At 63.0% G+C, this 12,460-nt stretch overlaps 1 protein-coding gene across 5 annotated transcripts in view; it reads right to left on the bottom strand.

Annotated features, from left to right (window-relative positions):
* The window catches only part of TUBGCP6 (tubulin gamma complex associated protein 6), a 31,307-nt gene that overhangs the window by 10,477 nt on the left and 8,370 nt on the right, over positions 1 to 12,460 (bottom strand). For 4 of the 5 annotated variants that reach the window (XM_045465217.1, XM_045465216.1, XM_045465215.1 and 1 more), the window contains exons 4-24: positions 10,078 to 10,251; positions 8,952 to 9,073; positions 8,112 to 8,169; positions 7,882 to 7,991; positions 7,638 to 7,729; positions 7,401 to 7,540; positions 6,368 to 6,517; positions 5,636 to 5,717; positions 5,460 to 5,548; positions 5,262 to 5,377; positions 4,199 to 4,337; positions 3,808 to 3,876; positions 2,246 to 3,599; positions 2,016 to 2,068; positions 1,672 to 1,813; positions 1,416 to 1,584; positions 1,118 to 1,259; positions 828 to 1,022; positions 612 to 744; positions 328 to 541; positions 7 to 206 (exon numbers count right to left, since the gene is read on the bottom strand). In XM_045465217.1, the coding sequence (XP_045321173.1) occupies positions 7 to 206; positions 328 to 541; positions 612 to 744; positions 828 to 1,022; positions 1,118 to 1,259; positions 1,416 to 1,584; positions 1,672 to 1,813; positions 2,016 to 2,068; positions 2,246 to 3,599; positions 3,808 to 3,876; positions 4,199 to 4,337; positions 5,262 to 5,377; positions 5,460 to 5,548; positions 5,636 to 5,717; positions 6,368 to 6,517; positions 7,401 to 7,540; positions 7,638 to 7,729; positions 7,882 to 7,991; positions 8,112 to 8,169; positions 8,952 to 9,073; positions 10,078 to 10,251 (3,943 nt within the window). Of the gene's footprint in view, positions 1 to 6; positions 207 to 327; positions 542 to 611; positions 745 to 827; positions 1,023 to 1,117; positions 1,260 to 1,415; positions 1,585 to 1,671; positions 1,814 to 2,015; positions 2,069 to 2,245; positions 3,600 to 3,807; positions 3,877 to 4,198; positions 4,338 to 5,261; positions 5,378 to 5,459; positions 5,549 to 5,635; positions 5,718 to 6,367; positions 6,518 to 7,400; positions 7,541 to 7,637; positions 7,730 to 7,881; positions 7,992 to 8,111; positions 8,170 to 8,951; positions 9,074 to 10,077; positions 10,252 to 12,460 lie in introns of those variants that run through there. The other variant, XR_006709187.1, reaches the window with a different exon arrangement.

The raw sequence follows: 12,460 nt of genomic DNA on the forward strand, positions 1-12,460 counted from the left end.
AGTCACCTTTGAAGAGGAAATGGGAGTAGTACTTGAAGGTGCTGTAGGACTGCTGCATGAGGGCAAAGTTGGGGTGCTCGGCACCCCGTGGGCCGCCAGCCGGGACCCAGGGCTGGGAGATGAGCTGGCTGCGGAACTTGAGGACCAGGCTGAAGATGCTATGGATGACATTCATGACGGGTGCAGCCTTCTCGGTCAGCAGGCCCCTGGGGAGACAGGCGGCTTTTGGGGAGGGTGTGGGGGGGGGACAGCCAGTGGGAGACAGGTGGCTGCTGGGGGGCGGGGAACCCTACACCACCACGGCTCGAGGCACCAGGAGCAGCTCACCTGAAGACGGCCTTGTGCAGGTACTCTGCATGTGCACGCTGGATCTCCTCAAGGTCGCCCACCCCGGCCAGCCGGGCCCGGAACTCACACCAGGTGACGTGCAGTATCTGGTTGGCGATGTAGCCCTGCGTGACCTTCACGAAGTGCTGCATCTCGTGCTTGAAGAGCTGCAGCTGGCGGAACTGCACGGAGCCGGCCGCCCGGCTCACCAGGGCTGTGGGAGGGCGGAGGGGTCAGCCGGGGCCCCGGGCCAGGGGCGGGCGAGGGCTCCGGCCGGGCCTCACCTGCACGCTTGAGGCGGAAGCAGATGTCCTTGAGCGTCCACATCATCAGCTTCAGCTGCAGCAAGAAGGAGAAGATGCCGCTGTACCTGCTCAGGCAGCCCTCGGTGACCACGATGTTGAGGGGCCAGTCCACCTGCGGGCGACGGGGGTGGGGGTGGCTCAGTGTGCCCCTGCGGCCCAGCCCCCTCCCCGCCCACTGGGCGACGCCTTGCTGACCTTGTACCTGAGCTCCAGGCAGTTCAGCACGTCCGGGGCGTTCGGGGCGAACGCCTCGGGCAGGAACTTGAGGGCAAAGGAGAGGTTGGCGGCATACGGGGTGTCCCCGTGCAGGCTGTACTGCAGGGCCTTGCTCAGCACCGAGTTGAGCGCCAGCGGGTTGAGGAGCTCCCCGGGCGTCTGCCCCGCCCCCAGCTGAGGCACGAGAGGGCACACACGTCCGGAGGGAGTCCCGGCACCACCGCCCTCCCCCCTCCCCCACCCCCACCCGCCCCTGGCCCAGGGGTCACCTTCTCAAACAGCAGGTCGCTGAGGGACTGGGCAAACTCTCCATCCTCCATGAGCAGGAAGTGCCGCAGGGCCTCAAAGTGCGCCTCCAGGCCGAGCTCCACGAAGTAGTAGTCCACCGCGGCCTTGTTCACCAAGGAGACGCTGGCGGGTGGGGGGGCGGGGCCTAGAGTCAGGGGCGGGGCGGGGCCAGCCGGGGGCGGGGTGCCTAGGGGCAGGGGCAGGGTGCGGGCAGGGCCAGCCGGGGGCGGGGCCACGGCTCAGGGGCAGGACGAGGCTTTCCGCAGGGAGGGCACTCACTGCGCCGCCAGCGGGGCCGTGATGGAGTGCTTCATGAGCACGGGCAGCGGCAGCAGCTCACTGAGCTCCACCGCTGTCTCATCTGCATCCGACCGGACCCGGGGTTCCTCGGGGAGGGAGAAGGCCCGCGGAAGCCCGTGGTGTAGCAGGTGGGCGACAGGAGGCTCTGCTGCAGGACGGCACGCTGCTGTCAAGCCGCGAGGCCAGTCCGGCCGGGCTTCCGCCTACCCACCTGCCCACGTGGCTGGCCACTCACACATGGCCTCGTAGCTGTCCGGGTACTGTTCCAGGCGGTACTGCTTCGCCAGGCCCGTCAGGTAGGCCTGCTCCTGGCCCCAGCGCTGGGCCGCAGCCTCCTCCTCACCAAGGCCAGGGCTGCTTCCGGTAGCCACGCCTTCCTAGAACGACCAGGCCTCAAGGAACCCGCCACCTCCTTGTACGGAGGAGGAAAGAAAGGGGGAGGGGGTTTCCCCAACATGCTGCCCCATCCCGGAAGGCCAAAGCCCTCACTGCCCATGCCAGGCTGGGGGGAGTGGGGGCGGGCAGAGGCAGCACGGCTTACTCCCCTGACCCTTGACCCCCAACCATGTCTGCCCTGACCTGTGAGCTTGAAGGGTGGCTTGGAGAGAGGTCCTCAGTGTCCCCACTTCTCCCTGGTCCTGAGCAACACAAGTTGGGCAGGAGGGAGTATCAGGGTCAAGTGCCTCCTACAAGGTGGCTCCCCCCGAGTCCCCAGGGCCGCAGACTTCTTGCCCTTCCTCCTTGCCCCAAACCCCTCTTGGGCCCACAGGTGCCACCCATGATAGGACAGCTATGGGGGCCCCACTGACCTGGCTCCTCAGGGATACTGTCTCCCAGAGCCCCAGATGCAGCCACTGCAGACAGCGAAGCCTGGTCACTCGCCTCCCCACTGCCGGAGCTGACCACGTGACTACATGAACCATCTGAGGCCCTGTCTGCAGGCCGCCATGGCTCATGCCCCCCGACAGGGCTCTGTGCTCCCAGGCTGAGGCCTGACTGGGACTCATGGTCAGTGGGGCTCTGGTAGGGTGCGGGTGTATCGGGCTGGTCTTCCCCAGAGAGTGCACCCAGCACCACACGGGACTGAGACACGTGTCCGTGGACGTTCCATCGTGGTCGGGAGGGGGCCACGTCGCACACATTCTCTCCCACCTTGATGCTGGCGTCAGACACGTGTCCGTGGACGTTCCATCGTGGTCGGGAGGGGGCCACGTCGCACACATTCTCTCCCACCTTGATGCTGGCGTCAGACACGTGTCCGTGGACGTTCCATCGTGGTCGGGAGGGGGCCACGTCGCACACATTCTCTCCCACCTTGATGCTGGCGTCAGACACGTGTCCGTGGACGTTCCATCGTGGTCGGGAGGGGGCCACGTCGCACACATTCTCTCCCACCTTGATGCTGGCGTCAGACACGTGTCCGTGGACGTTCCATCGTGGTCGGGAGGGGGCCACGTCGCACACATTCTCTCCCACCTTGATGCTGGCGTCAGACACGTGTCCGTGGACGTTCCACTGTGGACGCGAGGGAGCCATCCCAGAAGCATAACCCCCTGCGGGAATGCTGCCCCCTGGCACATGCCCAAGGAGCTGCCCCATGGCCTGGCTACTCCCTTCCTGGGAGGATCTGAGTCTAGGGGGGTGTGAGTGAGGCACAGCCATTGGCCCATCTGGGACACATGTGTTCTCCAGCTGCATGAGACTGTCCCCCCACAACTGCTGCCCCTCATTACTCGAGCCACCTCCTACAGTCTGGAGAGATGCTGGGGAAGCCAAGGTGACCACAGCCGGCCTCAGGATAGTTCTGAAATCATACTCCTGTGGCCCAGAGGGCTCTGTGCCCGCCACTTCAGACACAGCAGAGGGAGGCAGGTCTGAGCCGATGGTCTGCAGCGCCTCCTCCAGGATGGGGGCCACACCAGCGTGCTCAGCCTCTCCAGCCTCCCGGGCTGTGGGCAGGAAGTCTTGGATACCGAGGCCCTCGGAAAATGGCCCCGGCCTGTCCACCCGCTCTGGCTGCGGGCCACAGACCGCCGCCACCAGAGGCCGGGGGAGCTGCGGTGTCTGGGCGCTTGGACAATCATGAGCAGCCACGTGCCGCCCTGTATACCCAGAGTCACAGGTGCTGCCTCCGGCTAAGTGCTCGGGGCCTGGAGACGAAGCCTGAAACAGAAGTGGGTGTTGGTCCCTCCAGTCATCCGGCTCCGTCCCCCGAGCTCAGTTCTGCAAGCAGCACCAGAGCTCACCAGGTGGGGACGTGTCGGGACGAGCCAGGCCCAGCACCCACTGTGCCCCCAGGGCAGCACACACCGGGGCATCCAGCTCACGGAGCCCCCTGCTGCACCCCCGACGCCTGCCCCCAGCCCCTCACCTGGGAGTGTGCACCAGGGAGGACGGCTGGGGCCTCCAAGGACTTCTCGGACACGTCCTTCAGCATCTCCTGAAATTCAACCACCAGGGTGGACGTCCAGCCCACGCAAGCCAACCCCGAGCCTCAGCGCCCTCACCCACCGCCCACCACCCCCGTGGCGCGGAGACGAGAAGAGGCTCGTGCCGCACTCCCTCGCAGCCTGGGCCTACAGGGAGCCACGGCCCCGTCTGTGTCGTCTGAGGGCAGGACGCTCACGTTCCAGTCTTGGCACCTCTGAGCAACGGCTGCGAGTTACCGCCCCTCCCCCAGAACACAGGCCCGTGTGCCACCTCAGGGGCTCCGAGTCCCCCAACGCCCAGGGGAGGGGCTCCATCGGAAACCGCGGGGATACCTGAGTGCGCCTCTCATCTTCTGCGAGGAAACGCAGCCGCGCGCCTGCCAGTCTGTGCCTCTGGATCTTCCACAGCGCCTTCTGCTCTCGACGAGCCGCTTCTGCAGACAACTTGCTGTAATGGTCCACCAGCGCCTGCCTGAAGCCACGCCCAGAGATGTTGCCACAGTCACCCGGTGCTGTCCAGCTGGTGCCCGGGAGGCTAGGACGGCTCACGGCAGAGGCCCTCGGCGGGCAGTCTGCACTGCTGGCAACCTCCCGGGCCAGCAGCTGCTCCCTCCGGCACCCCACGGCCCCCGCGGGGGCCTCGCCGGGCAGGTCTTTCTGCCCAGAAGACTGGGAGCCCGGGTGGGCAGGCCCCCGCCAGGGCTCAGCAGATGACTGCTGAACAAATGCCAGAATGAGCCCTATGCAGCCGCAGCCGGAAGCAAAAGGCCGGCAGGGGGCCCGGGGGGTGGAAATGGGCCCTACGAGGCCCGAAGCAAAAGGACAGGCAGGGCGCCTGGGCTGCCAGGCCTCTCTTCCCGAGCTGCACAAAAGGTGCCTTCCCAATCTGCCGGTGCCAAATGCAGAGAACTCGGGACAAATCGAGAGGTCCACAGCAGCAAAGCCCAAAGCTCCCACGTCGCTCCTGGTGATCTGGGCCCTCTCACCACAAGCACCCGGGTTCAGACCTGGGCTGGCTCATTCCCACCTGGCGGCCCCAGACCAGGGGCACAGCCTTTCTGCTACAAACAGGAGAACAATATCCAGCCACCCACCCACCCACACACACCAGGGTCCAGGCGCACGCGCAGACACATGCTCCATCACCAGTGTCCCAGGTCAGGACCCGAGACACGACAAGCAGCAAGTGACAGTGCCCCACAGAGGTGCCGCTGGGAGACACCAGGGACACAGGGGAGGGCAGGACAAGTTAATGGCACCAAAGCAAGATAAGCAGTCAGTTCAGGGGGACATTCTGCATCCAGACTCCTACTCTCCCTACCTGGGAGATCTTCAAAGGAAAGAGAAGACCATCACAAGACCACCCCAGGAGGATCAGCCCGTGGCGGCCACCTACCTCGCCTTCCTCTCCAGCTGCTCCTCCAGGGCCCTCAGCCTCCTCTCCCTGTCACGGAGCTCTCGGGCATAGCCGAAGTCGCCGTCCGGGTCCTCCTGCCTGGCCGCCCGGCGCCTCTGCACACAGGACCCACACACGGTCTTGCTGGTCACAGCCAGACTCCGTGGGCCCACACCCACGCTGGGCCCCCCGGCCTACCTCCTGGTCCCTCACAAACTGCTCCTTCAGCCGCTGGAACTGCTCTCGCTTCCGGGCATCCAAGGCCATGCGTTCAGACGTCTGCCGGTCTAGTGGAGATGGGAGAGGCGGTGTTACCTGCAGCGGGGCGGGGGGGGATGACAGAACCGCAGGGGGAGGCCCCGAACCCCACGCACCACTGAGCGCTCGCAGGACCCTGGATGCTGCCTCCCGGGCCTGGACGATCAATTCTTGTTTGGCGATTTCCATTCGTAATTCCTGAAAAGAGCCATCTGTAAACACCACATCCTAACTCCCTACCTCCTCCCTCCAGGCCAGCCTGGGGGTGGGGGCTGCGCACACCCAGGCCGGCCCCTCCAGCTATGAAGGCACCCCATCCTGCACAGCAACAAGGCGAGGTAGTCTACGCACCCTCAGAGCAACCCAGGGCAGAGACCCAGGGCCAAGACCCCAGGCCTGCGTGTGCCCACCCTGGAGGGCTCCCCGACAGGGAAGGAGGGCCAGCCCCCTCCCCCCCCCCCCAGCTCTACCCCCTCCACCTCTACTTGCTGTCTCAGGTCTGCCCACCCCACCGCCCTCCCATATCTCCCTGTGGCCACCAGATGCCAGGCCAGAAAGGGCTCTCCATCAAACCCCTCCCCAGGTACACAAAATACTCAAAAGTTCGGGTCAGTACACCAGCCCCTTCCAAGCAGGGGAGGAGCTCACAGAGGCCACCGAGTACAGGAGCCTGCAGTCACTGCTCAGCCAGTCCCAGAGAAGAGAGGACAGAGCCCCTGCCCCGTGCACCCCCCACCCAGGTACCCTACCCGGACAGAGAACACGAGGGCCAGCCTCACCATGTCCCACGCCCCTCCCCATCGGCCCAAGGCCCCTAGAGGGAAGGAGGGGCAAGGAAAGGCCGGCACCTTCTCCTCCTTGCTGATGGAGCTGTGGCGCGCCACCCTCTCCATGCGCCCCACGTAGATGGCGCAGTCCCTCTCCACCTCCTTCAGCTCCTCCGGGGAGAAAATCACCGAGATCCGAGGGACAGGGACGTCGGACCAGCAGAGGTAGTGCTGTCAAGAGGGAGAACCTGAGGTGAGCCCAGCGACACACAGACCCACAGCCGGCTCCTCCTGTTTCCGGTGACTCGTGGGGACAGCTCGCTTTCTCAGAAACACCTCTTTCAACCAAGGGGCACAGCTCCAGGGCCATCACAGACGGGCTGTGGGGGTCTCTGCCCGGGCCAAGGCTGCCCTGCGGCACAGGCCATCCTGCCTCCCAGGAACAACCCTCTGGAAGCTGTGAAGACTGCAATCCCCTCAGCCTCCCTCACTGGGAGGAGCGTGGGCCGTGGACACGGCACTCACACACCGCGGTCGGCCCAGACGCCACTGCTGGCCGCCCCTGAGGCCTGGCCCTCCCCACGTCTGGGCAGCAACATTTTTTCTTGGCCCAGCGCAGGAGGGGCCCCGTTAGCCACAGGCTGAGCCTGGCCCCTCCCCAGCCCCATACAGGCAGCCCGCCTGCCTCCCTGCTCAGACAGCAGCAGCACCCCTGGCGCAGGGCCTCAGCCCCATGGACGATGGGGAAGCTGCTGTCCAGGCCTCCCCTTTGGAGGAGGCAACCCTGGCAACCCCTTCTTCCCCACCCTCCCAGCCAGGACACGACTCCCTGTGGATGTGGCCCAGCCCTGGCCCGCCTGGGGCAGCTCCCTGTGCAGAGGGACAGAGGGAACCCTTGCCCACCGGGGCGGCACCCCCCCAACCCCCGTGCACAGAGAGGGAGGAGCCCCCTGCCCCTGAGCCTCTGAATGCCTCGACTTTCCCTCCTGCCTTTGAACAGAGCTGCTGGTGACACTCAGGGGAAACTGAGAGAGCGGTCACCACAAACTAAGGACAGACGGCCAGGTCTCAGGGGACGGGGAGCAAGACCACAAGAGGGGGTGAGGGGGCTCACCCGGGGGCAGCAGAGCTTCAGCAGGTTGATGGTCTTCCCGCAGACGTACACGTCATGTGCGATGTGCTTCAGGAACACGGGGACACAGTCCTCCACCTCTTTGGAAATGAGCACGTAGCCGTGGGTCCAGTAAAACTTATCTGGATGTGGGACAGGACACACGGCTGGCCACCGTCAGGCACCGGCCCTGAGCCATCTGACGGCAGAGGCCCAGCCCAGCAACCCGCAGCCGCCTACCTCTGAAGCCCAGGTACTCGTGGTTCACCTGGATCATGAACTCGCCGTAAGTATCGCGGAAGAGCCCGCTGTAGACCCAGTCGTGAATGAACCTGCCGGGGCGGGGGGGGGGGGGGGGGGGCGGTGAGGCGGCGGTCTGCCCGGCGAGCTGCGGTCCCCTCCTCACGCCGCCCCCCCCCCCGCACCCAGCAGCTGCCTGACGAGAGGCCGCGGTCACACAGGCGCGTGGACAGCGGGGCCGCACCTCGTGTAGGGCTCGCAGCTGGTCTGCAGCAGGGACAGCAGCACCGGGTAGTGTTCGTTACTGCAGTTGTCCAGGGCCTCCTGGTACAGGTAGGACAGCAGCCTCACCCCCTGGAGACAGCAGGGGAGGGGGCTCAGCGCACGCCCCACCAAGGGGCCCGCCCTCGGCCGCCTCCCCAGTCCCAGATCCCCCAGGGCCACCGCTCGCTCAGTTAAGAGTGCACAACTCACGGTCGGGAACTCGGCCCTCGGTCCCCCGCCGCCCACACCACAGAGCTCGGCCAGGTACCTGGACACACAGACGGGCCCGAGTGAGGCCAGGCAAGAGACACACAGGGCCCCTAGGCCCGTGACGCCTCAGCAAACGTGTCCCAGGCCCACTTCCGCCGGCCTCCATGCTCCAGCTGGAAGAGCATCTGTACTTCGAGGACCCAGGTTCAGGGTTCCTGCCTGACCCCTCCCTGGACACCCCGTGCATCTCCACCTCCTCGTCAGGCCCGGGGGAGACTCAGAGCTGCCCTGGCTCCACGACCCCCCCCCCACACTTGCAGCACCCCCACTGCCTCGCCCAGCGGCCACCTCTCTAGCCTGGATGACTGGCGGGACCCCTCCCGGGTCCCTCACCCTCTCTGCCCTGCAGCAGTCTGTGCTCCACATGACACCCTCCAGGTGGCCCCAGACTCCTGCCTCCCTCACTGCACCCCACCTCCAGCCCTGCTTCCTGGAAGGCTTCCTCTCCCACCGAACCTCCCCCTCAGCACCCCTAGGCCCTTATGTTCCCTTCTCCAGATGGCACCTGCCACTGACACTCTGCCTGGTGCTTGCTAGCTGGCCCCCGAGTGCCAGGAGCCAGGTCTGCAGGAACCCCGTGTGCCCTTCAGGCAGGAGCCCCCAGCCCTAGACAGGGCCTGCCGTGGCGAGCCACCAACAGATACACAGCACGTGGCACCCGGTGACACAGTACCCAGCGCATTCATCTGGGCGAGGGCCGTCCAGACACGGACCGGGAGGGCTGTTCGCAAAGCCAGTCCCCCACCTGCCCCCACGCTCAGCCACCATGCTGAGGCTCACCTGAGCTGCCGGCCCAGTTTCTTGAAGAGAAAGCCAATGGTGAGGAGGCTCAGGGTGGGTGGAGTGGAGAGAACGCAAGCCCGGTAATACTGTAGGTACCTCCTCAGGCCGCTGGTGAAGGCCTGTTGGGCAAGGAGGCTGGGAGGAGGGCGGCCAGGCCCCTGGACGTGGCCGCCAAGCTCAGAACGTGAAAGGATGCACTGGGGCTGGGAAAGGCTCGCCTTCCATCCCCCAAGCCTGCAGCTCCATGTTCCAAGGAACAGGCACCTATGGGTCATGCCCAGACACCCCAGCCGCGCCAGGAAACCCCACGGGGACGCAGGTGCCAACTCGAGAGGGTTTCTGGCTGCTCAAACCACTAGGGTGGTGGCAGCACACGCGTCCTGGGCCCTGGGCCCCGGCCCTAGCTCAGCAGCCATCTTCACAGGAGGTCTGCAGGGAACGCTCTGGAACAAAAGTCAGTCCACCCACCCGTCACGTCCCACAGCCCCCATGCCGTCCCTCCTGTCTTCGTCAGTTTCCTTCTTACTGCCACGGGCCCAGCCTGCGCCGTCTAAAACCCGAGCCTCATCGCATCACCCAATAACACTGCTGCAGGGCCCCACGTGAAGGAACCCGCGCGGCCCGGCCCCCGTGGGCCCTAGCGCTCCGCCTCCTTGGCTCAGCCTCCCTGTTGCTCTTCACTCAGTTCTCCCCAGACGCCCTGCTCCCCTGCTCCGTCTGGATGCCTGCTGTCCCCAGGCAGCGGGGAGCTCTGCCTGGCCTGGAGGCGGCCCGGTCGGCCCCGGCTCCTAGAACTTCGCCTCAAGGGAGGACCTTGTGTCAGTCACTGGGCGACTCCTTGAGGACCGGTGGGGACCAGGCAGCATGCACCCACCCCAAACAGCTCAGGGCCCCCAAATGCTGGCCATACCTCTAGCCCATGGCCCACAGTTAAGTGACAGATGAGCTGAAACATAATCACTGGGGACCCCGTTCCTCAAGAGTCACTACCGGGTTTCAGGCATTACCAAGGGAGGCACAAGGTTTGGTCTCAGTGCTCCCGGGGCAGAATCTGTGAGGCTCTCTCCCAGAATTTGTCATAGCTGTCAGGACGGTCTGACAGCCATGAGACTCAGGCCTGTACCTGGAGCACGAGGCCCTTGCTGCATGAAGAGTCCAGTAGAGGCTGCAGGGAGAACTGGCTCAGGCGTGCGTAGTGTGTCCCACACTCGGCCACCTCTGACAGCAGGCTGCTGATGCTCTCGGGGGACGCTCCCGACACGTGGACACCCCGCCTCACCGTGAAGGTCTGAGCTGGCTGGACAGGGCAGAGCAGAGGAGAGGCTACTGAGGTCGGGCACCACGTCCCCTTGCACCCACGCACCCAGCCACAGCGCTGCCTGGCGTCCCCGGACCGGGTGCCCCAAACCAACACACCAAAAGTAAGAGCCGAAAGCCAAGAGCAGACGGTCAGAAGGCACAGCCCTCTGTCCCACCCCGAGTACTGAACACACGCAGAAACACAACAGCATCCTTCCTCGCCGACCACACTGAGAAAGACGACGTGTCCAGGAGGTCAAGCCAACCGTGGACAAGGGTGTGGGAACACGGGTGACCTCCCACACTCCCCGAGTGTCCTCGGGGGCAGAAGCTTTAAAACAGTGCTTGCTGTTCAATCTAATGACCGACTCCGAGGGACGTGTCCCAAGGAAATGACGGATGGTTGCTGCTGAGCTGCGCCCTGCAATGACAGTGAGAGCCACAGAGGCCAGCCCCCCTCAGCACTGGCACCTGGCGGGCAGCGGAAGGGCAACAAGCAAGCCTGCGGCCCACACCCGAGAGAAGGCCTCAGGCACTCTCAGCCGACGGCATCATTCCCACCAACCCAGGACCTCCCAGCAGGTTAAGGTGGTAAATGTTTTGTGTATCTTATCACAGTTTAAAGAAAACGATGACGACAAACCACCCTCCCAACTACAGAAAAGCCCAGGACCAGATGATTCTACCAAAGAACTTGACACTAACTATTCTCAAACTCTCCCAAAAACTGAAGAGAGGGGAATGCTTCCTAATTCTAGGCAGCCAGTACTACCCTGCTTCCAAAGAAAAATAAAGACGGTACAAGGAGGGAAACTACAGGCCAACATCCCTTGTGAGCAGAAATGCAAACATCTTGGATAAAATACTAGCAAATCAAATCAGCACCATATTAATAGGTGGTTCAACCTATAAAAATCCCTCAATTTGGTCTTTGCTGAGGGTCACACTGAGCTGTGAGCTGCTTCAGAGCTGTCTTTAGAAGTCAGCCCCGTGGCAGAAAACATCAAGACCCAAGATCAAGAACTACCAGTCTGCCCCTACCTTTCTAAGTTTATTTATCGGGGGCTGGGGGGGGGGGTGGGGAATGGAGGGAGACAGAATCTCAAGCAGGCTCCGTGCTGTCAGCACAGAGCCTGATACAGGGATCACACCCAAGAACCGTGAGATCATGACCTGAGCTGAAACCAGGAGTCAGATACTTAACCGACTGTCCACCCAGGTGCCCCCCCATTCCCCTGACTGCCCTTTCTGACAGCTGCTTTCCTCAACCAGAACCAGACCAGGAACCGTGGGCAGAACTATCTGGATTTCATGACTGCTGGCGGAAGTGATGTCTGTGGTCAGATGGTGACAAGTCTCTCTGTCCCTGTCCCGGGTGTCAGCCCAGGACGATCACTGGGCAGAAGGCATGTTTCCTGGGAAGACTGGAACTGGCACCACCCACCTCTCCTCCATCTACCTCCCAGGGTGGTGAAGGGGTACCTGTGTACGTGGTGACTCCCACCCTGGGATCCTGAATCATGACTTAAGTAACAACAAATACTCATTAAACAAGTGAAGTGAAAAAAAAACCAATCAATGCAATAGCCTGCATTAAAAGAAAAAAAAATACGATGATCTCAATTGATATAAAAAAAGTGTTTGACAAAATCCAACACACTCTCATGATGAACACACTCAGTAAAGTAGGAAATATAGGGAGCTTCCTCAACACAATAAAGCCCACGTACAGAAACCCACAGCTGACAGCACACTCAACGATGGCAAGTTTTTTTCCCCCAGGACAAGGAAAGTGGCAAGGATGCCTGCTTTCACCACTTCTGTTTAAAATAGCACTGGAGGGGCGCCTGGGTGGCGCAGTCGGTTAAGCGTCCGACTTCGGCCAGGTCACGATCTCGCGGTCCTTGAGTTCGAGCCCCGCATCGGGCTCTGGGCTGATGGCTCAGAGCCTGGAGCCTGTTTCCGATTCTGTGTCTCCCTCTCTCTCTGCCCCTCCCCCGTTCATGCTCTGTCTCTCTCTTTCCCAAAAATAAATAAACGTTAAAAAAAAAAAAAATTTTTAAATAGCACTGGAAGTCCTAGCCAGAGCAATGAGGCAAAAGAAAGATATAAAAGGTATCCAAGCTGGAAAGGAAGAAGTTATCTATTTGCAAAGAATAGGATCTTTAAAAAAACTCTTTTAATTAAAAAAAAAAATTCTTGGGGCG

Source organism: Leopardus geoffroyi, chromosome B4 (genome assembly GCF_018350155.1).
Source record: "Leopardus geoffroyi isolate Oge1 chromosome B4, O.geoffroyi_Oge1_pat1.0, whole genome shotgun sequence".
NCBI classification, from domain to species: domain Eukaryota; kingdom Metazoa; phylum Chordata; class Mammalia; order Carnivora; family Felidae; genus Leopardus; species Leopardus geoffroyi.